Source organism: Mesocricetus auratus, unplaced genomic scaffold, assembly GCF_017639785.1.
Source record: "Mesocricetus auratus isolate SY011 unplaced genomic scaffold, BCM_Maur_2.0 Super-Scaffold_100007, whole genome shotgun sequence".
Taxonomy (NCBI): Eukaryota; Metazoa; Chordata; class Mammalia; order Rodentia; family Cricetidae; genus Mesocricetus; species Mesocricetus auratus.
In genome coordinates, this window is record NW_024429191.1 from 58,494,149 (window position 1) to 58,520,477 (window position 26,329).

At 41.3% G+C, this 26,329-nt stretch overlaps 1 protein-coding gene across 1 annotated transcript in view; it reads right to left on the minus strand.

The window, feature by feature from the left end:
- Positions 1 to 26,073, minus strand: part of Crlf3 (cytokine receptor like factor 3) — a 40,660-nt gene extending 14,587 nt beyond the window's left edge. Inside the window, exons 1-4 of the mRNA XM_005076984.4 lie at positions 25,867 to 26,073; positions 6,453 to 6,660; positions 2,716 to 2,803; positions 1,643 to 1,820 (exon numbers count right to left, since the gene is read on the minus strand). Of these exons, the coding sequence (XP_005077041.1) occupies positions 1,643 to 1,820; positions 2,716 to 2,803; positions 6,453 to 6,660; positions 25,867 to 25,995 (603 nt within the window). The 5' untranslated portion in view covers positions 25,996 to 26,073. The remainder of the gene's footprint in view (positions 1 to 1,642; positions 1,821 to 2,715; positions 2,804 to 6,452; positions 6,661 to 25,866) is intronic.
- Positions 26,074 to 26,329: the final 256 nt, after the last annotated feature.

Consider the following 26,329-nt stretch of genomic DNA (forward strand, 5'->3'; position numbering starts at 1 on the left):
AAGGGAAAACATCTGGCCTTACCGAATACAGTTCCAATACACTAAGATCTCATAATTTACAGTAAGGTATACTTTAGAAAAAAATTACATGTGTGCACAAGGAAACACAAATAAGAACAATTATAGTGAGTAACAACAAAAGAAACAGGCGGGGGCTGGAGATATGGCTCAGAGGTTAAGAGCACTGACTGTTCTTCCAGAGGCCCTGAGTTCAATTCCCAGCAACCACATGGTGGCTCATAGCCATCTATAATGAAATCTGGTGTTCTCTTCTGGCATGCAGACAGACATGGAGGCAGGATGTTGTATTCATAATAAATAAATCTTAAAAAAAAAAAAAGAAACAGGAAAGCAAACAAAAACCCTGGAAATAACCAGAGTGCTTGCAGGGTTTCCATTGTGGAGTTTTTGGTGATGATGGTAGTGGAGAATGTGGGTACTGAGGATCCTTGCTTTAATCTAGCAAAAGCATCTCTACTTCTTTCTTCTATACAAAAGCTTCAATTAAAAAAATTATGCTGGGCAGTGGTGGCGCACACCTTTAATCCCAGCACTTGGGAGGCAACGACAGGCGGATCTCTGAGTTTGAAGCCAGATGGTCTATACAGCTAGTGCCAGGACAGGCTCCAAAGCAATATAGAGAAACCCTGTCCCAAAAAACAAAAACAAAAACAAACAAACAAAAAACCCACAAAAAAACAAAAACCAAACAAACAAAAAATCATTTAAGGAAATAGCTTGTAGAAGTCATTTTGTATACTCTGGTACAGATAAGTATGTATATGTGTTCCTGTACACATCCCACAGCATGCACGTGGAGGGCAGGAGACAACTTTTGGGAATCAGTTCTCTCTTTTCTTTTTTTATCCAAAACAGGGTTTCTCTGTGTAGCCATGGATGTCCAGTAACTCTTTCTGTAGACCAGACTGGCCTCAAACTCATAGAGATCCTCCTGTCTCTGCTTACCCAAGACAGCTAGGGCTATTACACAGAGAAACCCTGTCTCAAAATAAAACAAAACAAAACAAACAACAACAACAAAAACAGAATTCCGGACAATACTGAGTGTAAGTGAACTATAGAAATATTTATTTAACCACTTTTTGTTTTGTTTTGAAAGTCTCACTATGGAGTCCTGGCTGACTGAGTTCTCTATATAGGCCAGACTGGCCTCAAACTCACAGAGATCCACCTCCATCTACTACTTAAATGCTGGGGTTAAAGGTGTGTACCTCTACAACAAGCCTATACTTTAGAGTCATTTAATGTTTTAAAAAAGTGTTTGGGGGGGTTCTTTGAGCAGTGGGAGTGCATGCCTTTAATCCCAGCACTCCAGAGGCAGGTGGATCTCTGTGAATTCAAGGACAGCCTGGCATATACAAGGGAGACCCTGTTTCAAAAAACAAAACAAAACCTGGCAGTGATTTTAATCTCAGCACTTGGGAGGCAGAGGCAAGCGGATCTCTGTGAGTTTAAGGCCAGCCTGGTTTACAGAGCAAGTTCCAGGATAGCCAAGGCTGTTACACAGAGAAACCGTATCAAGAAAAACCAATAAATAAGCAAATAAATAAATAAATAAATCTCAAAAGCCCCCAATCACAAACCCATAATGTTGAGTCCATTTCTGCAATTTGGTACATACCTTACACCATCGTACTATGATGCCTCCAGGTTTCTCTATTAATTCTTCAATCTGTACTGGTGGGCGGGAAGCTACTGTTCCGTGCTTAAAAATGTGGTCTTTCACTATGTTAAGAATAGAATCATCCAACTGAGCCGACAAACAGGGTACATCAACTAATAAAGGCACTTCTGGTAAGCTAAGGAAACAAAGTCATGTTTTTAAGACATGCTTAACTTGGAGATGGAAATGCAAGGACTACTGTAGATTGGTCACATGCTAGAAGAATCCTAAAAGCCTCAGCAAATAATTCTGAAGAAGCTGGAGGTGTTTCTGTGAGGGGCTTTCATCTTTATAGTAAAGATTCTCGTCTGAGATAATTGGGCAAGACAAAAACCTGTAAGCTGTATAATAGCACATGCCTAATCCCAGCACTCAGGAAACTTAGACAGGAGAATCATAAGCCAGAAGTCAGCCTGAGATGCCTTAAAAAAAAAACAACAGCTGGGTGTTGATGGCGCACATCTCTAATCCCAGCACTCAGGAGGCAGAGGCAGGCGGACCTCTGTGAGTTTGAAGCCAGCCTGGTCTACAGAACGAGTTCCAGGAAGGGTCCAAAGCTACACAGAGAAACCCTGCCTCGATAAAACAAAAACAAAATAAAATTGATAAAATCACAATTGATATAAGGTAAGTTTATATCAAAAGATCTTGTTTAGTAAAATAAGATTTGGTTTCAGCAAGGCATTCAGAATGCTTTTTTCTTGTACAGAGACCACGACAATCCTCTATGTATTGCTCCAATTATGTCATTATGAGTGCTGCTTTGAAAGCACACACCAGAATTTTTAAAATTTAACAATTCTATTAACTACTGGAATTGAAAAAGATCTATAATAATACTATATCAAAGTTTTCAACCATAGCCATTTGACACTAGTAGTAATGATAATGGACAGCAAAATCTTGAAAAACAGATTCTCTAATTCCTGTAATCAGAATTTTTAATGGAGACCAGGGAGGGTGAAGATTGGAAGAGAGGCAAAATCATTTAAGTTTTTAAAAATAAGTCCAAAAGGGACAAACTCTTTTACCTGTCCAATTGAATATGTGAGGCCTTTTTGGTAAAGTTCCACAATTTGTCATTCTGTTCTTCTATACCACCAAGAATGGCAATCTCACCTACAATTGAGGGTAAGAAAACTAGCTCAGTAAAAACAGTCACATTTTAAAGTCATTATTATACAGTAACCAATATAACTCATGTTTACTGTAAATTTCTAGCTTTGTTGCAAGTTAATTTCCACGTGACACACAATCAACCCTCAAAATGACTTGGCAAGCCAGAGAGAACAAAGGCCAAAGATAACTGCAAATCTAGCTCAACAACCAATTTTACACAGCGCAGAAAGGCAGGGACATTGCCTCATTCTTCTCTATTGATTCTTTACTTTTTTTTTTATCCTGTTTTGGTTTTTTACATTAATTTACTGAGGGAGATATGTGCATATATGGAAGTTAGATGACAGCTTGTGGGAGCTGGTTTTTTGTTTTTTGTTTTTCTCTCTGTCATGTGAGTTTCAGGGACTTACCTCAGGCTGTCAGGCTTGGTACCAAGCTCCTTGATCCACTTAGCCACCTGATCTGCCCTTTTTTTCTGACTTTCTTGAGATAAGGTCTTACTAATAGCCTTGGCTGACATGATACTTGCTATGTAGACTAGGCTGGCCTCAAACTCACAAGCTATTTCTGCCTCCAACTCTTGAGTGCTGGGATTCCAGGAGTAAACCAGCATACTCCTGGCTCCTCTTCATCAGTTCTAACAGGAACAAAGTTATTATCCTAACAGCAGCAAAAGGACACAGGATCTTAAACAGCCAAATGATGCCAGCTGAGGGGGTATATGCCTATAGCATTAGTAAGACTGAGGTTTGAGACAAGCCTGTGCTATATAATGAGACCTTATCTCAAAAGTCAAATGATGCAGTAAGATTTCCACTATACACTGAATCAGAAATTACTCAACAGACTGGATGGTGGAGGCACAGGACTTTAATCCTAGCCCGTGGGAGGCTGAGGCAGCCTGGTCTACAGAGTGAGTTCCAGGACAACACAGAGAAATCCTGTCTTAATAAAAACAAAAAATAAAACAACAACAAAAGAAATCATTCAACAGAACAGTAAGAAGAAAATGCCTTATACAGGGTATGAAAATGATCAATCTCTATATTCTCTGAAATAATGAAAGATAGTATTACATCATCCAAATGCACACTGAAGTTACGTAGGAGTTTTGCTAACTATGATTATATTCATTCATTCACTCAGTGTGTGTGCGTGTACGTGTGGGCATGCATACACCATGGTACACATGTGAAAGTCAGAAGACAACTTGCAGGAGTTGGTCCTGTCCCTCCACCAAGATCAAACTCAGGTCATCAGGCTTTGCAACAAGCTCCTTTACCCAATGAGCTATCCTGTCAGCCCTAACTCAAGTTTTCTGAGAGGATATGACTTTCTTTACTAAAAGAAAACACAGACATATTGAACACTGCCACAAAAGTCTCTAGCACTTGGGAGGTAGAAGCAGAGTGATCAGAAGTTCAAGGTCAGGCTGGAGAGATGGTTCAGAGGTTAAGAGCACTGACTGCTCTTCCAGGGGTCCTGAGTTCAATTCCAATGGCTCACAACCATCTGTAATGAGATTTGGTGTCCTTTTCTGGCCTGCAGACATGCATACAGACAGAACATTGTATGCATAATAAATAAATAAATCTTAAAAAAAAAAGAAGTTCATTAGCTAATAGGAAGTTGAAAGCCAGACTGGACAATTTCACAACTATCTGTAGCTCCACTTTCAGGGGTTGGCCTCCACAGGCACCAGTCATACATGTGGTGCACATACATGCAGGCAAATAATTGTAAAAATAAAATGAATCAACTTAATAAATTAAACACACACACACAGAGAAAGAAAGAAGCTTTTATCTTCTCTGTATGGGGAGGGGGAAGAATTTGAAATTAAAAATGTTTTTGAAGTATAAAAATTTCAGCATTAAGTGCTATGACAAACAAGTATGTGCCTCAAAGGATTTATTTTCAAAAATGAAAGCACAGCCTTCAATGTTATGGGTGTGCACACTCCAGCCCTGTGCTGACCTGCTTCTGGGTATATTTCCAAATTCAAAGCCTCAAGGGGAAGACATTCTGTGGTTTTGCTAAAAAGAATTTTCTCAAAGGCACTATTATGTCAGTAAAAACTAAACATGTCTCATTGAGGATTACAATTAGCTACACAGCAATTGTGAGGCCTGGGCCAATCCCATTACATAACTCTCCAGTGAAACAGGTCTTTGATATTCACTCCACTCCTGATGTTACTTCTGCTTAGAATCACAGCTGCCTCTTTCTCCTTTGCTTGATGAATTTCTTCAAGCCTCTGCGTAACTCCCACAGGAGGCTGCCCTCTACTTCCCAGACAGACTTCTTTGTTCTTCAGTAAGATTTTAGATCTTACGCAGCATGACTTCCACTGAGTTACAAACCCCAAAGAACAGAACTGTTACCTTTTTAATTTAACATATCTAATAAAAGGCCTGCACTGGAAGAAAGAAGGTCAAAGTCAACAAAGGAAGATAAAGATGAACAATCTAAGACTTATGGGTGACTTAACAACAGCAAAACCTGCCTAAAAACTGGAATATCAGAACTAAAAATAAGGTCAACCTGGTCTACAGAGTGAGTTCCAGGACAACCTCCAAAGCAACACAGAAAAACCCTGTCTCGAAAAAACCGGAAAAAAAAAAAAAAAAAAGAACTAAAAATAGCTGGGCAGTGGTGGCACACTCCTTTAATCCCAGTACTTGGGAGGCAGGTGGATCTCTGTGAATTGGAGGCCAGTCTGATCTACAGAGTGAGTTCCAGGACAGCCAGGGCTACACAATGAAACCCTGTCTCACCACCCCCACCAAAAAAAAAAAAAGAACTAAAAATGAAGTTAGGTATGATGGTTCAGACCAGTAAATCCCGTACCCATGCTGCTTCATCAGGACTACTGAGAATTAATTCATGGCAGTCTGGACAATAACAGGAGACTCTGCCTCAAAAACATAAAACAAAATAGTGGATAAACAAAAGTTTATAAAAAGTTGTAAAAAGCTGGGCGTTGATGGCGCACGCCTTTAATCCCAGCACTTGGGAGGCAGAGGCAGGCAGATCTCTGTGAGTTCGAGGCCAGCCAGGTCTACAAGAGCTAGTTCCAGGACAGCCTCCAAAGCCACAGAGAAACCCTGTCTTGAAAAACAAAAATAAATAAATAAATAAAAAGTTGTAAAAATAAAATTGAAACTACATGCTGAGTATGTGATTTAAAATGTAATGCATGAGCGAGTAAGATGGCCCAGTGGGTAAAGAAAAGTACAGCTAAAGAAAGGTACTTGCCACCAAGCCTGTGGACATTAGCTCTATCCCTAGAATACATATGGTAGAAGCTGAGAACTAACTTTGTTGGTTGTCCTTTGACCTCTATGTATGTGTTGTGGCATATAAAATTACCCCAGAAGGTAATTTTTAAAATGTAATGCATAACCCCTTCAAAAAATTGTGAATACTATAAGCATAGAACCTTTTGAAATAATCATTTTTTGTTTCATAAATGATCCCAATCAATACTTAGACTAGTATCTCTCACAGCATATCTGTATTATATAAACTGTCTCAAGGCAGAAACATTCCAGGCACCCTTCAGATGGCAAGAAGCCTGCTAGTATCCTATGAAATCAGGCAGGTGTCAATTGGAATGTAAGGATTAATAGGTTCCCTGGAGTCCCACCTTCTCGGACAAGGTCATCCGCGGTGTTAACTCCATGCTCTATGAGCTTCTGGCAGTCATCTAACGGTTTGATGGTCTCCTGTTCAATGGTGTCCACCTCTTGCAAAAGAGTCGCCAATCGCTCATCCAAAAGTTTTCCAAGGGTTCCTTTTAAATCACTAAAATGTTGTTTCAGGACATCTCTTGTCTGTGAAGCACTCTCCTTTATCTAAAAAGAACATAAAAACCTGAAATTTAGAATCTTTAGGAAAAGTCAGAGTATACGCACCATTCATAATTACTTAAATGTAGCAAACAACAACCATCTTCCACTCATTACAAAAAAAGATGGTATGCTGTGCTGGGATTGAACCTAGGTAAGCATTCTACTGCTGAATTACTATGTATCCACAGTACTCCCACCCCTTTCTTTTGTTAATTAAGACAGGGTCCTACTAGTTATAATCTTCCTGCCTTGAAAGTGCTAGGATTACAGGATGCATCATCAGCCCAAATAGACTTATTTTTAAAAAGGGACGACAGATAAGACAGGGTCTTCAGGCCTGGAGTTTGTTTTGATCCCGTGATCCTCTGGACTCAGCTTAGTAGAAAATTTTAATGTAGCCAAGCATGACAGAACATGTCTGTAATACCAGCACTCAGGAGGTTGAGGCTAAAGCCTCATAAATTCGAAGCCTGTTCAAATTATATAGCAAGACCCTGTCTTACAAAGAAATTTTTTGTTAATTGAGGTATATACACTTAAGGTACACAGTGTGTTTTGACACACATATACACAACTGATAGTTCTGTCAAGCTAATCAGTGTATGCATCTCTTGACTTATTTATCCTTTGGTATTTTGGGAACAAAAAACTATGTAGTTCTGGCTGTCCTGGAACTCACTCTGTAGACCAGACAGGTCTCAAACTCAAATCTGTCTGTTTTTGCCCAAGAGCTGGGATTAAAAGTATGAGCCACCATGCCCAATGATTATTTTTTTTATATGTGGTAAGAACACTGAAGATCTCTCTTAGCAATTTGCAAAATACAATACAGTATAGACCACAGTCCCTATCCTGTAATTAGGGCTCCAGAATACATTCATCACACATAACTAAAACATGGTGCCTTGGGACCACCTTCTCACTATTCCTCCCACCATACTCCTGCTATCCACTATTCTACTCCACATTTCTATGAAATAGACCTTTTCCAGATTCCACATAAGTAAGATCATGGAATACTTTCCGTGTTCACTTGTTTCCCTTGGCCTCTTGGTAAGCATGTGACAGCATACTCAGCTTGGTTGTTGCTGTTGTTGTCATTTGTATTTTTATGAATTTGCTTTATTTTACTTTTGCGTCTGTGTGTTCATGTGTGTACATGTGCATGTGGGCATGCACATATTCTTCCTAGATCACTGCCCATCTTATTTTGAGGAACACGGTCTCTCACTGACCACAGAGCTTAATGATGGGCTAGACTGGCTAGATAATAATTGAAACAAGTAGTAATTATGAAATTTTCTTTGCCAAGGTATTCCGTGTGTTCCCTGTTAATTCAGATTGCCCGAGTTCCATCCGAGACAGACTGAGTTTAAAGGAGGAGCAAGAGGGCCATGTGCTAACAACTCTCTACTGTCATAGTCACATAGGTGGTACTGCCCACATTTTGAGATACACTGTCTCAGTTCACAGAACTGAAATTAAGCGACTTTGTTGCAGGAGTTATGACAAAAAGGTCTTTGCATCTCACATATACTCTCACGTTTAAATACTAACTATATAGCCAGGCGTTGGTGGTGCACGCCTTTAATCCCAGCACTCGGGAGGCAGAGGCAGGCAGATCTCTGAGTTAGAGGCCAGCCTGGTCTACAGAGTGAGTTCCAGGACAACCTTTAAAAGCAATACAGAGAAACCCTGTCTCAAAAAGCCAAAATAATAAAAAATAAAAAATACTACCTGTAAGTTAGACAGTTAAGTTAAAGCAAACACATGAACTGGGATATAACCTGGTGACAGGGCACTTGCCCTGCAGTGCAAGGTTCTGGATTCAATCTCCAGCAATAAAAACAAAAACAAGTTCCCAAAACCCACACTTTACAAACAGTAGTCGTTTCATATGACTATTAAAAATTACTTTAATCCTCTTGCCAGTTTTCTCTTGACAAATGTTAGTGTACACACACATGGTGCACAACCTTTATCTCAGTACTGAGGAGGCAGAGTCAGTCAGATCTCTGTGAGTTCCAGGACAGCCAGAGCTACACAGAGAAACACTGTCTTGAAAAGCCAAAAAAGAAAAGAAAAAGAGAAAAAAAGTGAAAAAAACAGAAAGAATGCCTTATGTTTTGTTTTTGTGTTTGTTTTTTTCATTTTGGTTTGTTGAAACAGGGCTTCTCTGTGTAGCCCTGGATCTCCTGGAACTCACTCTATAGACCAGGCTGGCCTCAAACTCACAGAGATAAGTCGACTCTGTCTCCCAACTGCTGGGATCAAAAGCGTGCATTACCACAACTGGCTGCCTTACTATTTTTTTTAGTAATGTATAGTCGCAGGCTCTGGACTTGTTGCATTTTAACTTTTTTGTTGTTGTTTTGAGACAAGATCTCACAGCTCAAAACTCTTATATAGTTCAATGACCTTGAACTTCTGATCCTCCTTCCTCCACCTCTCCAACACCAATATTATAGGTAGGTGCCCTCAATGCCCAGCTTCACTCCCAACTAAGCTAAATCCCAGTCCCAGAATCTGCATTTTTGAAGACCACAGTTGACTTATAAATGCAATACAGAATAAAGTCATCAAGTAGGGTCACTGTGTTACATTTCAGACCTCTCTCTAATAGGAAACTCTCCACCTGGACTAGCAAAGCCCTGCCTGAGTATGCAGGAAGTGTACTGGTTAGGTAAAGTCAATTTCCTCTTTAGAAAGAATTCAAAAGCTCCCTCAGACATTGCAAGCCCATGTTTGTCTTTGTTTCAGAACCTTAGGTGAAAAAGGGAAGTATGTCTCTATCAGCAGTGAAGACTGTGGAAGGGAAAATCCATTTTTAAATCTATCTCCCGTGTATTCATCATAAATTTGCTATCTTTTGTACACAGAACACCAACCACTGCCATTTCAAACCTGCTTTTACCTTAGATCATTTTCTTCTTCAAAAAATAGTTCACAATTTAAAGCTCAGTCAGCATTAGCCAAACCATGTAAGTAACCAAGTACATTTACTTGGCTTTATGAAAAGTTTTAAAATAGAGATTTTGCTGATAAGAGAATCTCCTTGTGTTTGAGGTAGTTCCAGTGGTCCAGTATGTTCATTCTTATCTCACTGAAGTATCCATCACTCTACCAACTGAATTACATTGTGCCTCAATATAATATATCAGTCTCAGATGCTACCTAGGCATTAGGACGGTGTTTCTCAACCATCTTAAATAGTCAAGACTCCTGGGGTCGAATGATTCTTTCTGAGGTGTCGCCTAAGACCATCAGAAAACACAAATATTTAGATTACAGTTATGAAGTAGCAACAAAAATAATTGTATGGTCAGGAGTCACCACAATTTGAGGAACTGTATTAAAGGGCCACAGCATTAGGAAGGTTGAGAATCACTGACCTAGGACAACAATATCTCTGCAACAACAAAGAATATAAATTACCAGGCACCATGCCTTTAATCTCAGCACGAAAGGGGCAGAGTCAGGAGAATCTCTGTGAACTCAAGGCCAGGCCAGGTTGGTTTACAAAGCAAGTTCTAGTCCAGTCAAGAAAGAGAAAACAAAAACAAAAGCCACAAAAAACTATATAATGAGCCAGGCATTGGTGGCACACGCCTTTAATCCCAGCACTCAGGAGGCAGAGGCAGGCAGATCTCTGTGAGTTCGAGGCCAGCCTGGTCTACAGAGTGAGTTCCAGGACAACCTCCAAAACAATACAAAGAAACCCTGTCTCTAAAAACCAAAAAAAAAAAAAAAAAAAAAAAAAAAGAGTACTGGCTGTTCTTCCCAAAGACCCTGGTTCAACTCCTAGCACATAGCACATAACAGCTCACAACTCTCTGTAACCAGGGGATCCGACACCCTCACACAGACATACATGCAGGCAAAACACCAATGCACATAAAATAAAAATAAATAAATAACTTAAAGAGGTCATAAAATATATGTAAAACCTTTCTTAAGGAATCCCCCCAGCCAGCCAGGCAGTGGTGGTCCATGCCTTTAACCCCAGCACTCAGGAGGCAAAGGCCGGAGACACCCTGTCTTAAACAAACAAAACAGGAGCAAGGGAGAAAGGGAGGGAGAGGGAGCTGGGATTGACATGTGAGGCAGGCTTGTTTCTAATTTAAAGAAAAAACAAAAATAAAACAGAAAAACATCCCTAGCCAGACTTGATTATGTACATTTATAATCCAGTACTTAGGAGGTAGTCATAAGAGGATAAAGAGTTCAAGGTCATCCATAACTACATATTTAATTGAAGGTCATCATCGACTACAATCAAAAGATTTAATCAAAAGATTAAAAAAAGCTGCAACATATACTTGATGGTAGCATAATCCTATTGATTCAGCAAAGTAACTGTCCTATCATCTCTAGAACACCCATTTTTACATTTTTATGACTTTACAGAAGAACTTTTATCCTCCAGGGTTTTTTGTTGTTGTTATGTTTTGTGCAACAGTCCTGGCTGCTCTGGAACTAGCTCTGTAGACCAGGCTGGCTTTGAACTCACAGAAATCCACCTGTTAATACCTCCCAAGTGCTCGATTAAAGATATGCACCACCACTGCCCGGCAAAAATTTATTTTTTCAATTACTTTGTCAAATTAAAATCGAGACTATCTTTAAAAACCACTAGCTAACTGGGGGACATGTCTGGGTCCACAGTCCTACTGCATCTGTAGTCTGTGTTGAAGTCTGTGTGGACCATGTTGACACCAAGGGCCATGTAGATGTCTGGAATCATGTCAGCCACCTGAGTCTGTGTTGGTGGCCAATGGCCATGCTGCAGCCAGAGCCATGCAGATTTTAGTGGCCTGTGCTGCTATCTGATGCCATGGTGATGTCCAGACCAGAGCTGCAGCTGAGGGCCTTGTCTGTGTCTGCGGCCCTACTGCAGCCAGGGTCTGTGTTTATGTCTGAAGTTCCTGTTACCCATCATAGGCCACTGTGGATTCCCAAGATCTGAGGCCGTTTTTGTGTCTGAAGGCCATGCTGATAGAGTTGTGCCAATTTGACTGGCCTGCACTGTCACCTGGGGACAGTGGTGATATCCAGACCCAACTGCTGCAGAGGACCATGTCTGAGTCCCACCGCAGTATGTGCTGCCACCAAAGGTTGCATGGAAGCCCAGGGTTGGAGCCTTAACCTATGGCCTTGTTGGTGTTCCTGTGCCGTGCCACCACCAGCACCATACTGATCTCAGTGGCCTGGTGCCAGGATGTCACCCAGGCCCAAGCTGCTGCTGAGGGCCATGTCTGGGTTCATGGTCCTGTTGTAGCTGGGGTCTGTGGCCCATGTCACTTCAGGGGACAAGGCATCAAGAGAGCTGTCCCTCCACCCCCACGCTAGGAAGAGATGACCCCATCCCTCACTGATGGCATGGGTGTAGGGAAGCTGGTCCCACCCTCACCTGAGGAGGATGCTCCAGTGATTTAGACTAATCAGCACAACTACCACCCACAGCTGGGCCTGAGGTTGGCCCACCCTAACATCTACCTATCTAGGACCTGCTAGAGCTCATGAAGGAACTGGTCCTCTAAAACAATAACCACTGGATCCCCATGACTCGAGGAGGCCTCTGAATATTAAAGAGGAGTCTTGGTGAGGATCCAGTAATGATGGTGTCCCAGAAACCAGAGGCTTTGTACCAGACCAATGACTCATTGTAATGAACATTTGCAAGTAAAGCTGATTGGACAAAAAAGTATACTGTGAGACATATCACAGCTCCCAAAGCCACCAGGACAAATGAAGAGGTGTTGGAGAGGTGGGGAAGATGGGGGAAAGGAAGAGGCTTTTTGTTGTTTTGTTTTATTATTTGGTTCTTTCATTTTTCTTCTTGTTTTTGATTGTTTGATATTTTTTAATTTCATGGGGGAGCCACTGCAGGATATGAAGGGGCTGAGAAATAAGCAGAATTGGGTTATAATGATGTGAAATTCCCAAAGATTCAATAAGGAAGTTACAGATGTTTTTTTGTTTTTTGAGACAGGGTTTCTCTGTGTAGCTTTGGAGCCTATCCTGGCACTCGGTCTATAGACCATGCTGGCCTCCAACTCACAGAGATCCGCCTGCCTATGCCTCCCAAGTGCTGGGTTTAAAGGCATGTATCACCAACACAGGGGCTGCTAGCAGATAATTACATCAATAAAGTATTTTATATCACCAGCATGAGGACATGAGTTTAGATCTCAGCACCCATGGAAAAGGTAGGCACAGAGGTGTTCACCTGTAACTTCAGTACTGAGCAGGGATGGGGGTGTACAGAGTGAATTACTGGAGCTTGCTGGTCAGCCAGTCTATTAGAATTAGTGAGTTCCAGGTTCAGTGAGAGACTGTTGTCTCAAAAAATATGGCAGAAAGCAGTCAAGAAAATACTGACATTAAGTTCTAGCTGTGACATGCATTTGTTTAATGTGTTCATACACTCTCATACACATGTGCATATGCTACACACACACCCAAAAACAGTGACATAGTTAAGCATAGAAAAGTGCCCTGCCACTAAGTACATCTTCAGCTTTGTTTGTTTTAAGATTGGGTCTTAGATGTAGCCCTGGCTAGGCTAGCCTAGAACTTGATATGTAGACCAACTGCTCTTAGCGTAGCATTCCTAAAGGAATGAGCCACCATGCCTAGTTATCTGTTCACTACTGTTGTTGGGGCAAAGGGAACATGGGATATCCAAGCTTAAAACAACAACAACAACAAAAAACCTTTACTTCCTCTTTTTAAAAAAAAAAAAAAAGAAATTTCGGGCTGGAGAGATGGCTCAGAGGTTAAGAGCACTGACCGCTCTTCCAAAGGTCCTGAGTTCAATTCCCAGCAACCACATGGTGGCTCACAACCATCTATAGTGACATCTGGTGTCCTCTTCTGACCTGCAGACATACATGCAGGCAGAATACTGTATGCATAATAAATAAATGAATCTTTAAAAAAAATTTCTAAAGCTAGCATAATGGCAAATGCCTTTAATCCTAGCACTCAGGAGACAGAGCCAGGCAGATCTCTATGAGTTCTATGCCAGCCTGTTATATAGAGCGAGTTTCAGGATAGCCAGAGCTGCACAGAAAAGCCCTGTCTCAAAAAAATAATAACAATAATAAATAAATATTTTTTAACAAGACAAGGCACTTCCCCCATAGGTCTAGCTGTCCTGAAATTCACTTCTCCTGGATGCTTGGATAAAGGCATGTGCCACCACCACGCCTGTCTTTTTGCAAAGTTTCAAAAAGAAAAAGTGTATGACATGATTTGGTAGTTTGCTACATTAGCACACCAGGAAACACACCATATGGAACTCCATGCCTAGTATAATCCTCCCCACTTAGAAGTCAACAAGCAACAGTCACACATTCATAGCAATTCCATTTTGGTTTTTTGAGACAGGGTTTCTCTGTGTAGCTTTGAAGCCTATCCTGGCACTTGCTGTGTAGACCAGACTGGCCTCAAACTCACAGAGATCCACTTGCCCCTGCCTCCCGAGTGCTGGGATTAAAGGAGTGCACCACCAACACCCGGCTTAGACCTCACTCTAAGATCTGACAACTGTTTTTGGTACTTTTGGAGGTCCTGATGCACCATGAAAGTGGTGTGCTTATCATAGCAAAGAAGACAAATGGAGGAGAAAGGAGAAGGCAGAAGATGGTGGTGTGGGCAAGGAAGGGTGGAAGGGGAAAAGGAGATGAAGTTAATGCTAAGGAATTTAGGCCTCTAATGAAGTCCTACTAATTAATATGAAGGATCTGAAGTAAACACTCTACCTTGGACATTCGCTGTAATCTGATCTTTGCTGAGTAAAACCAGAACTGTCTAATTTGATCCCACTTAAATTCCAGAACTGTTTTTTTTGGGGGGGGGGTAGAAAAGTGTCTAGCTAGTTCGAGGCTGGGCTGGACCGATAGCCTCTGAAACAATACAGAGAAACCCTGTCTCGTAAAAACCAAAAAAAAAGTGTCTAGCTATGTGGCTTGGCCTAGAACTGATTATATAGCCCAGACTAACCTCATTCTCCTAGAAATTCTCCTCCCTCAGCCTTATTGCTAGGATTATGAATGTGTCCCACCAAAGGACTAAAATCTTTGCTTCGAAGCTGTTGAAATTTTGCAGTTTACTATTCAGCAGGGAATAACCAAACCATATGACTAGACATGTTTAACTCTTGATTAACTGTATTAATGAATAGAATGTGTATAGTCAAGATTACAATCTAAGAGGGAGCTCTACAGAAGTACACCCACATTTATAAAGGCTTTCATTTACATGTTTATTGAGGCCTATTATGTGCCAGGAACTGGGGTTGTAAAGATGAATAAGGCATGATCTTGCCCTCAAAAAACCTCATTCTACTGGGCATGGTGGCACACGCTCACAATCACAGCATCCCAGAGCCTGAAGCAGGAATACCACAAGTTTCAAGCCAGCCTACCTTATAAATCAAAACAAACTTTCATTTTGGGAAAGGATATAGAAAATTTCCCACACCAATAATTTTAATAAAATATATTAAGTTTTTATATAAATGGGACAGCTAAAAACTGCCACCAAGATTCAAAAAGGGCGTTTTACTGGGGAAGAAAATAGCAGACATTTAAAAAATAAACTGTCAGTAGAAGCAAGAGATCTCATCTTGAATGACAACATTTAGTAGTTTATATCATTGCAACTAATGCTAATTGAGAACATCCTATGTCCCAGACATTGTGCTAAGCACTTTAAATGTCCCCTTTAAAATTTACATTTATTAGTATTCTGTGTGCATATGATGGGAGTGGGCACATGTGCCACCATATACATGAGAAGGTAGAGGATAACTTTGTGGATTTGGCTCTCTCTTTCATCTTTATGTATGTTCCAGAGATCAAATTCATGTCCTTAAGCATTAGCAGCAGCGCTTTATTTGCTGAGCCATTTTGCTGGTCACAGTGCTTCTTATTTTATATATATTTATTTAGGTTTTTTTTTTAAGACAGGACCTCTCTACATAGTCCTGGTTGTCCTGGAACTTTCTCTGTAGACCAGGCTGGCCTCAAACTCAGAGATCCACCTGCCTCTGCCTCCTAAAGGGCTGGGATTAAAGATTATATGACCACACCCAGCTGCACTTATTTTAATTCCCACACTGGTCAGGTAAAGTAAGCACTATTTTTTTTAATCTTCCTTTACAGATAAGGAAACAGATGATCAGGAAAGACAGATTTCACTAGATCTCCTGAATAAAAAGGGCAAGTAAAATAATTGCAATAATTAGTGTAACATTGACAGCCCTCAATAATAAAAGATTATCCCTACACTTGATGGACTTTCTAAAGAGCAAATTAGCTGTACTTACTGTTTAAAAATAAGTGCAGTTTTATATCAAAATGATATATATGAAGATCTGGGCTTGGTTTCCAGCACTCACATGGTTGATGAAAGCCGTCGGTAACTCCAGTTCTAGAGGATTAGAAACCTTTTTCTGGCCCCCACAGGCACCACATGCACACGATGTACAGATATGCAGGCAAACACCCATATACATAAGAGAGTGTGTGTGTGTGTGTGTGTGTGTGTGTGTGTGTGTGTGTGTGTGTGTGTGTGTGTGTGTGTGTACTGGAGAGATGGCTCAAAAGTTACAAGCACTAACTGCTCTTCTGAAGGGCCTGGGGTTCAGTTCCTAGCACCTATATCAGGCAGTTCACAAATACCTGCAACTCCAGTTCCAATGGCTTTAACAACCTCTTCTGGCCTTGGCAGACACTGCACGAATGTGGTGCAGACATTCACTTGGACATGCACACACCTCTCAAAAACAATAAAAAAAATAAATAATTTTAGAAGTGTGTGTGTATGCAGGTCAGGCAAAGGTGGTGCACACCTTTAATCACAGCACTCAGGAGGCAGAGGCAGGAGGATTTCTGAGTTCAGTGTCAGCCTGAGTGAGTGTCAGAACAGTCAGAGCTACACAGAGAAACCCTGTCTCAAAAAAGGGGTGTACAATCACACCCAGCAACCTTTTTTGTTTGTTTTTCGAGAAAACATTTTTTGTTTTTTTGTTTGTTTTTTCGACACAGGGTTTCTCGATTGTTTTGGAGGCTGTCCTGGAACTCACTCTGTAGAGATCTGCCTGCCTCTGCCTCCGGAGTGCTGGGATTAAAGGCATGTGCCACCAACTCCCAGCTGAGAAAACGTTTCTTTTTTTTTTTTTTTTTTTTTTTTTTGGTTTTTCAAGACTTCTCTGTATTGTTTTGGAGTCGAGAAAACATTCTTAATAAATGCTTATACTGCTAACCAAAAGAAAATATAAGATACATGATTACATATAGAGCAGTTTCTTACCTCTGTAGATTATGCACTGGCAGCTACATCAAAACGTTAACCAGAGCTGTCTACAACTGTAATTATGGGTTATTTTCTTTTTTTTTTGTTTGTTTTTTTTTTGTTTTTTGTTTTTCGAGACAGGGTTTCTCTGTGGCTTTGGAGGCTGTCCTGGAACTAACTCTTGTAGACCAGGCTGGTCTTGAACTCACTGAGATCTGCCTGTCTCTGCCTCCTGAGTGCTGGGATTAAAGGCGTGCGCTACCATCGCCCAGTTTATGGGTCATTTTCAAATGACTTTATCTGTTCTTAGCTTTCCCTAGATCTAGATTTAATGCTTTCTTAGGCTACTATAACAGTGTTACTGCTGTACCAAATTACATCTAACAGATTCCTACACTGTTTTCAAAATGGTAACAGAAGGGGAAGTGAGAGATAAAAGCAGCAATAATTGCTTTCTTTTCTTCACTGAGCTACTAAGACTTCCTGTCTTGGTTTTCTGAAATAACCCATGTTTTTCGTCATGAGTCTTTAGTTTTTTGTGTGTTTTTAACTCCTGTGGGAATAAAGATCTATGGAAAACCTGGTCTTACAAAGAAAAACAAACAAACCCAAGCATACTAATTAAATCTTTAAAAAGTAGTCTTAAATCAATTATCTTAAAAAAAAAACTAAGCTAGGCATAATACTGGGACACAGTTACTAACAGGACAAGGGCAAGAAGACCTTCTGAACCCAGAAATTCAACTCAGGGAGACACTGCCTCCAAAACAAAAGCAAGCAGGGTACCTGTGGAATTGTCTGTCATCCCAGTACTCTTGAGAATGAAAATTTGCCACACCAGTAATTTTAATAAAATAATTAAGTGTTTATATAAATAAAAGGGCATTTTGCTGGGGAAGACTATAGCAGACATTTAAAAAATAAGCTACCAGTAGAATAACAAGTTTTGAGGCCAGCCTGGACTGTACACAGTTGATTTTGGGTCCATCAGAGATACAATGAGACCATACTTCAAAGACCAAAGAAAGGAAACACACAGAAATAAATTATAAATAAAAACACAGTATATATAAACTTATTAATTGACCGGCCACATTATAGATATTAAAAGCTGATATCTAAAGCAGTGCCATGGATCAGTACTATAAACTATCCAGGAGGCAGATGCAGGAGAATGGATAGCAAGAGTTCAAGGCCACCCTGTGGGCTGTACTGCCACAAAAAGATATGTAGGTAAGCAAGCACTGGCTTACGATCATCAAGTATTCATCTAGGCATGTTGACACAAGGGGCTGAAGAGGCAGGAGGATCTCTGTGAGTTCAAGCCTAGCCTGGTCTACAGACAGCCAGAGCTATACAGAGACCCTGTCTCAAAATAAAATAAGATCATCAGTAGTTCACTTACATTTTTTTGTATAATTATCTAAGACACAAATGTACTATACTTCAAACACTATTTTGAGACAGGGTCTCAATAGGTCCCTCAGGCTAGGGTAGAACTTTCCATCCTCCTCCTTTAGCCTAAATCTTAGGATTTCCAAAATATAACACCATTTTAATCTTGGAAGAAAAAAACATGGCAACTTAGAAAATCCACTTAGTTTAAACCCTAGAAATCAATGAAGGTCTACTGGAAAGTTAAAGTATTCTGAGTACGTGTACCTCAGTCTTTTAATGTGTATATTTAAACATTTATTTCATTTTAATTATATGTATGTATGTAGTAGGTATGTGTTCGTGAATGCAGGTACTATGGAGTGAGTTCAGGCACTGTGGAGGCCAAGGGAATTGCATCCCTTGGAGCATGAGTTACAAGTGGTTTTAAGCCACTTGACATGGATGCTGGGGACAGAACCTAAGTCCTCTGCAAGAGCTGTATGCACTCTAAACCACTGAACCATCTTTCCAGCCCTTTCATGTGTTTTCTTATCACACCTAGGGATCTTGCTAAAGTAGATTCAATGGGTCTATCTGAAGCCTAAGGTTTTGTATTCTTTTTGAGATGAAGTCACTGATGTAAGTCATGGACCACAGTTATAATAGCAAGTACTCAGGGTTACCACTGGCCAGAGTTGGGCAGAGCCTTCACCAAACTACCTCAAATCAGGATCTCAGCATATACTCTGAGGGAGCAACAACTAGTGTTGGTTAATGCCTGGAGGCTACAGAAATCACGCTACTAAAGAAACGAGAAAGGCAAGATAGTCATTTTAGAGGGTGCACTGTAACTACACACAGACTAAAACACTGACATTTCTCACTGTAGGCACTTTCTGGTATTTCACACTGACCCTCCCCATCAGTGATGAAAAACGGAGCTTCTGGAGCTGCAAAACTCAAGTGTTAGGCCTAAGACTGTAGCAATGTCCTTAAGGTACTACTGCCATTAGGCCTGAGTGGATGGCTGGCATCCTTGATCTTTGATCTCGGCTTACAAGCAGAAACAACACTGTTCTAGAAATAGCACAAGTGATAAAAAATACAGTGGAAGTAAAATCTTAAAATGAATAAACGACTTAGGCTCTTCTTGTTTGTTTTTAGGGGTGATAAGCTACTTGTCGGGCACCAAAGATAGTAAATTCATAAAGGTTTATTTCCCTGACCTCAGTATACAGGACTTAGAAATTATCTGACATATGATAAATATTTACTGAGTGGATGAACAAATGGGTACTTAAAGAGAGTGGGATTTAATTTGTTTGGTATTCATTCCTAGGACCAAGAATTCCAGAGAGATATAGAAAACTATTCTTGATGACTCCCACATCAGAATAGGCTGCTGTGAACATTATCTGCTTTCCTGACAACCAACCTATCTCTAGCCTTTAGCTGGGTGACAGGTCAGTACCAGTGGTCAGTCAGTACCAGTGGCACTTCAGAGGTAGAGGCAGGAGTTAAGATCATCTTCAGCTAAAAATCATACTCAAAGCCTGCCTAGAACCATTAAAATTTGTCTAAAAAGGAAATAAACAAACAAAAAGAAAACCAAAACAGTAAGTTAGAGACAACCCTTGCATTCCTACACAGAACTTCCTTTTCTCTGAAAACAGAGGGCAGGGCCAAAACTTAACCACAGAGAAGAAACTGCTACATGTTTTTGACACAATAACTTAAAAGATTTTTTTAATCCTTCTTCCCTCAGATTTTCATAAACACCATTTCTTGATGATTGACAAAAATTTATGAGAAAAACGTAAATGGTAAGAAACCAAAGAAAAGAAAATATATGCTAAGAGTTTATGAAACAGTTAAACAAATCTTAAATGAAAAGTTACTGTGTGATCTCATAAATGGTAGGTATATTCTAAAAAAAAAATTGAAAACATGTTCACATAAAAAACTGTACAGAGCCGGGCGGTGGTGGCGCACGCCTTTAATCCCAGCACTCGGGAGGCAGAGGCAGGCGGATCTCTGTGAGTTCGAGGCCGGGCTGGACCGATAGCCTCCGAAACAATACAGAGAAACCCTGTCTCGTAAAAACCAAAAAAAAAAAAAAAAAAAAAAAACTGTACAGAGTCAGGCAGATCTCTGTGAGTTCCAGGTCAACCTGGTCTACAGAGCAAGTTCCAGGGCAGGCTCCAAAGCAATACAGAGAAACACTGTCTCCAAAAAGAAAAACTGTACAGAGATATTTGTAATTCATAATTGTCAAAAAGAATAAACCCCATTGCCTACCAACTGGTGAATGGATAAATAATACAAGATGTATTCATGTCACAAATATTTTTTTAAGATTTATTTATTTATCACATATACAGTGTTCTGCCTACATACCAGAGGAGGGCACCAGACTGAATTGTAGATGGTTGTGAGCCACCATGTGGTTGCTGGGAATTGAGCTCAGGACCTCTGGAAGAGCAGTCAGTGCTCTAAACCTCTGAGCCATCTCTCCAGCCCCATCATGTTACAAATATTATTCAGCCATAAAAGGACTTAAGTACTAAAAATACTACCATATGGATGAACTCTGAAAATACATTCTTTTTGTTTGTTTGTTTTTTTGAGACGTGAGTTTCTTTGTGTAGTATTGGCTGTTCAGGAACTCACTCTGTAGACCAGGCTCACAGATCCGCCCGCCTCTGACTCCCAAATGCTAGGATTAAAGGCATTGTACGCCCAGCTGAAAATACATTCTAAGCTAAGAAAGTCAGTTGTGAAGGGCGAAGACCAGAAGTTTGAGGTCATATTTAGCTACACAGAGAGTGCAAGGCCAACCTGGTCTACATGAGACCTTGTTGGAAGGAAGGATGCTGAAGAGGAAGAAGCAGGAAAAAGAATAGGTCCAGAATAGGTAAGTCCATAAAGTAGACAATAAACCAGGCGTTGGTGGCGCACACCTTTAATCCCAGCATTCGAGAAACAGAGGCAGTCAGATCTCTGTGAGTCCCGGGCCAGTCTGGTCTACAAAGCAAGTTCCAGGACAGGCTCTAAAGCTACACAGAAAACCTGTCTCAAAGAGAAAAAAGAAAAAAAAAAAACCAACAAACAAATAAATAGAAGATAATAGTTTAGGTTGTTATTAGGTTACTTAAAGAGAAAATTGATAAATATGGAGTATTTCTGGAGAATAATAAAAGCATTCTGGAATTAACACATCATAATGGCTAAACAATTTTAAATTAATTTTTTAATTATTATTTTTTAGTGTGTTTGGGTATTTTGCATGCTCAAGTGTGTGTGTGTGTGTGTGTGTGTGTGTGTGTGTGTGTGTGTGTGTGTATGAGATAACTTTGGAGGCCAGAAGAGGGTGTAGAACTGTAGTTACAAATGTCTGTAATTTGCCATGTAGGTGCTGGGAATTGAACCCAGGTCCTCTGGAAGAACAGTCAGTAACTTTAAGCTCTGAGTCATGTCTCTAGTCCTTATAGCTAAACAATTTATAAGTACACTAAAAACCACTGAATGAATTTCATTATGTGAACTTTATTTCAAGTTAAAAAAAAAAAAAAACAAGGAAGAAGAAGAGGGCCTGGAGAGATAGATCCGGTTGAGAGCACTGGTTACTCTTCCAGAGGACGGGAGTTCAATTCCAAGCAACCACATGGCAGCTTACACCTGTCTGCAACTCCAGTTCCCGGGGATATGACACCTTCACACCAATGCACATAAAATAAAGTTCAGTAAAATTTTTAAAAAATCATGAACTTGGGGTATAGCACAGTGGCAAAGCATTTACATGAGGACTTGGACTCCATCCCCTCAAAAAAAAGTAATAAGGAGCTCTAAATTCGATGCCAGCCTGGTCTACAGATCAGTTCCAGGACTGCCAGAGTTACAGAGAGAAAACCCGACTCAAAAAAAAAAAAGCAAATATACCCAGTGCAGTGCAACATCTCTTCTCTGCTCTTCTTTTTTTTTTTGGTTTTTCGAGACAGGGTTTCTCTGTGGCTTTGGAAGCTGTCCTGGAACTCACTTTGTAGACCAGGCTGGCCTCGAACTCACAGAAATCCGCCTGCCTCTGCCTCCCGAGTGCTGGGATTAAAGGCATGCGCCACCAACGCCCGGCTTCTCTGCTCTTCTTATCCTTTCCAAAACAACATTTTTACACAAAAACTATATACTTGATGGAGTTAATCTGAAAATGACTGGAACTCTAAAAATATCCTACCTAGACACCAAACAAAGGCACCTGTTTATTTTGATAATATTTTTATAACAGAACTTTCTTAAAATTTGACTTGATAGGACCCTTATTCTACAAATCCAAACAAGCACAATGAGTTAGAAGTACCTGTGGTAACTCACAACTAGAACAAAACACATTCCAGTTGACAAAGGTGACTATGACTTGGTGTAATCAGAATGCAGTATCATCAGAGAGCCAAACTGTGGACTGAGTCGGAGGAAGAATAGAGGAGACCAAGAAAAGACATACCCTAATAAAGGGAGCCACTATAGGTTTAAAGAGAAATCTGACACTAGGAAAGTCCAGAGATCCACAAGGATGACCCTAACTAAGAATCTAAGCAATAAGGGAAAGGCTACCTTAAATGCCCTTCCCTTATAATGAGATTGATGACTACCTAATATGACATCCTAGAGCCCTCATCTAGTAGCTGATGGAAGCAGAAGCAGGGACCCACAGCTAAGCACTGAGCCGAATTCCTGGAATCCAGTTGTGAGAGGGAGGAGGGACAAGCAAAGGGGACAAGACTATGCTGGAAAGACCCACAGAAACAGCTGACCTGACCAAGTGAGAGCACACGGACCCCAGTGGTAAAACTGGAGAACCAGAATTGGACCGAATGAAGCCTTCTGAATGCCGGTGGCAGTTAGGAGGCCTAGGCAGTCTATGGGACCTCTGACAGTGGAACCAGTATTTATCCCTAGTGCTGGACTTTGGGAGCCGATTCCCCATGGAGGGCTACTCTTTCAGCCTAGATACAGTGGGGGGGGGGAGTCTAGGCCCACCCCAAATGATATGACAGACTTTGATAATTCCCCATGGAAGGCCTCACCCTCCCTGGGGAGTGGATGGGGGGGTGATGGAAGGATGGGTGGAAGAGGGAACTGGGGTTGATATGTAAAATAAGATTGTTTCTATATAAAAAGAAAAGAAAAGAAATCCAAACTGTGATGGATGTGCTCTTACTGTTTTCTGTGTCAAGCATGAGACAATGCCTTTCAAAAACAAAACAAAACGAAAACCATACTAAACCACACTAATTACAGGAGTATGTTCTGTATTTAAATTATTGGATTCAAAACATAATTGCTCAAGAGATAGAGCAGTTTTCCAGCATGCCTAAAGTCCTAGGTTCCATGCCCAACACAAAGAAAAAATATATATAAAATGAAAGAACATGGCTTTAGTTTTTTTTTCAGCGCTGTGGATCTATTAGGCAAATGTTCTATCACTGAGACATACCCATACACCTAGGTTTAGAAACTGAACATTTTAACTATCTAGGGTGGGGATCACACTAAAACACACACAATAAACATACTAGAAATTAATAAGTACTACGCCCAGGAGCTTACTTCATTCTTCTAGTACCAACCCTAATGCTTCTTAGTAGCTGGGGCAGTTAAACAACAGCCATGCTCACGTAAAAGATATTTGAACTGGCTGTAACATTAGTCACTTATCAAGGGGTATTTTAACCAAGAGTAGTGAACATGCCTGCTTCCCAGTACTCCAGAGTCTGAGGCAGGAGGATTCCCAGTATGATATCTGTCACTCTAGGCTACATAATGAGTCCCAGGACAGTCTTGGCTACTTAGTAAGAGATGTATTTTTAAAAAAAAGCTGGGCAATGGTGGCACATGTCTCTAATCCTAACACTATGGAAGCAGGGGCAGGTGGATCTCTGAGTTCAAGGCTAGTCTAGTGTACAGAGAGAATTCCAAGACAGTTGGGGCTACACAGAGAAACCCTGTCTCAAAAAAAAAAACCCAAAACTTAATTAAGTTAGAGGGGGCAGAGTGGGAGGTGGGTATGATAAAAATGAACTGCATACATGAGAGTCTCAGACTAAACAATATTATACAAAAAGAGGCATGTTAAACTTATTTTTTAAAGTCCTAGATTTGGAACATTTATTTCAAAATACTAGAAGGAATAATGCAGATGCTTTCAAAAGGAAATCCAGATGTGTACAATGGAAGACCTTCAAAGTATTCACCAAATCAGGTTTAATCATAAGTCACATCCAAATTTTGATTCCAGTTTTGTTTTGTTTTTTTGCTAAAATAATGATGCTTAGTATACACCAGCTCGACAAAGATTCAAAATACATAAAATCCAAGGCTTATGGAGAAATCTTAGTGATGATGACATTCAAAGGCACTGGTTTTTGTTTTGTTTTGTTTTTTGATTGTTCGAGACAGGGTTTCTCTGTAGCTTTGGAGATTGTGCTGGAACTCACTCTGTAGACCAGGCTGGCCTCGAACTCACAGAGATCCGCCTGCCTCTGCCTCCCAGAGTGCTGGGATTATGCCACCAATGCCCGGCACTGTTATCACAGCACTATGTCACCATTTTCAGGTTCTACACAGCAGCATGGGAGTTACCAGTGGGATGATATGCATTCGTAACAAATTAGGCCTAGAGAAATTCTAATGGAATTCCGTTTGCTCAAAAAGCATTAACTAAGCAGTTAATAGTAACCTGGGGATTATCTGTCTTATCTAGCATTAGCAGGAGACAGTGTCTTTTTCTTTATGCGTTTTAGAGTGGAGAGGAGCCATGTGGCTTTCCTCTATCTTTGCTGGCCCTTTCCTTGGAGAGATAAGCGGCACCACTTGAAAGTATATTTAACTTCTCCTTTTAGCGATCCTTTCTTTAAATCTGTTTTTCCACTTCCCTTCACCTTTGTATACCCCTCCCTGAAACATCTTGTTTTCCTCCTGCCCTTTCAACATCCTTGACGTAAACTTCAAGCACGCCTAGAGATTGGTCTAAATAATTTTTCAAGATATTTGCGATCATGTGAGATCTTCAAGTATTAACCCCATTCATTTAGCATTAATGCTACCGCTGCTCAACCTCTCCATTTCTCCTTATTTCCTCCCTCTCCGTGTCTACTTCGTCTCCAGTTTTACAGGTCATTGCCCTGAGGCTTTCTAAACTTAGTATCTACCGCAAGTTTCCCCTCACTAAGCCCTCTTACTCCTGACGCTCTTCGGTCATTACTCTGGGATTCCTCGGATCTTGCTCCGGTGGCTCAACCTCCGACGCCACCCCTACTACCACCAATGGCCCCGCAAAGCGGCTTAGGAGCGTTCCCCGCTCCCTTCCTCGGTCCCCCAAACTTGTCTTCACTTCAAGAACTCTGGCATCCACCTCACCATGACCCGCCTCCTACAGGTCGGCGTCCGCCTTCCCCTCAGAGCTTCGGGGCGCCCCCAGACGCGCGCGCCCACCCTACGGCCCGCGCCCTCCAAGGCCCGCAGCGGCCCTCCGACCTGCCTCTGCGCCTCCCGCAGCCCCTGCAGCCGCTGGCCCAGCTCCCGCCGGTAGCTCTGCGCCGCCTCCACGTTCTCGCGGGCTTCTTGTAGCAGCACCTCCGGCTCCGGCTCCATTGCGCCCCTCATCCGGCTGCGCCGCCCGCTAGGCTCCCGACTGCGCCGGGTTTGCGCGAGCCGCCCAGCGCGTCCTTGCACAGCGGAAGCGCCGCCCCGCCCTGCCCTGCCCGCCACGCCACGCCCCCCGCTTGATTGACAGGCGACGGGCAGAAGTACACGCTCTAATGGCGTCCTAGTCCGAACTAGTGGGACCTGGGGCGCTGCCTACGTAGCGCCTTCTCCGGCCTCTGTGCTGCGCCGGCCCGGACGTTTCCTCAGGAAACGAGTGCAGGCGTTAGTAGAAGCACGTGAACACGTCGCTAAGTGCTTCCCCACTTCTAATCTCACGTCGCTACGTTATCTG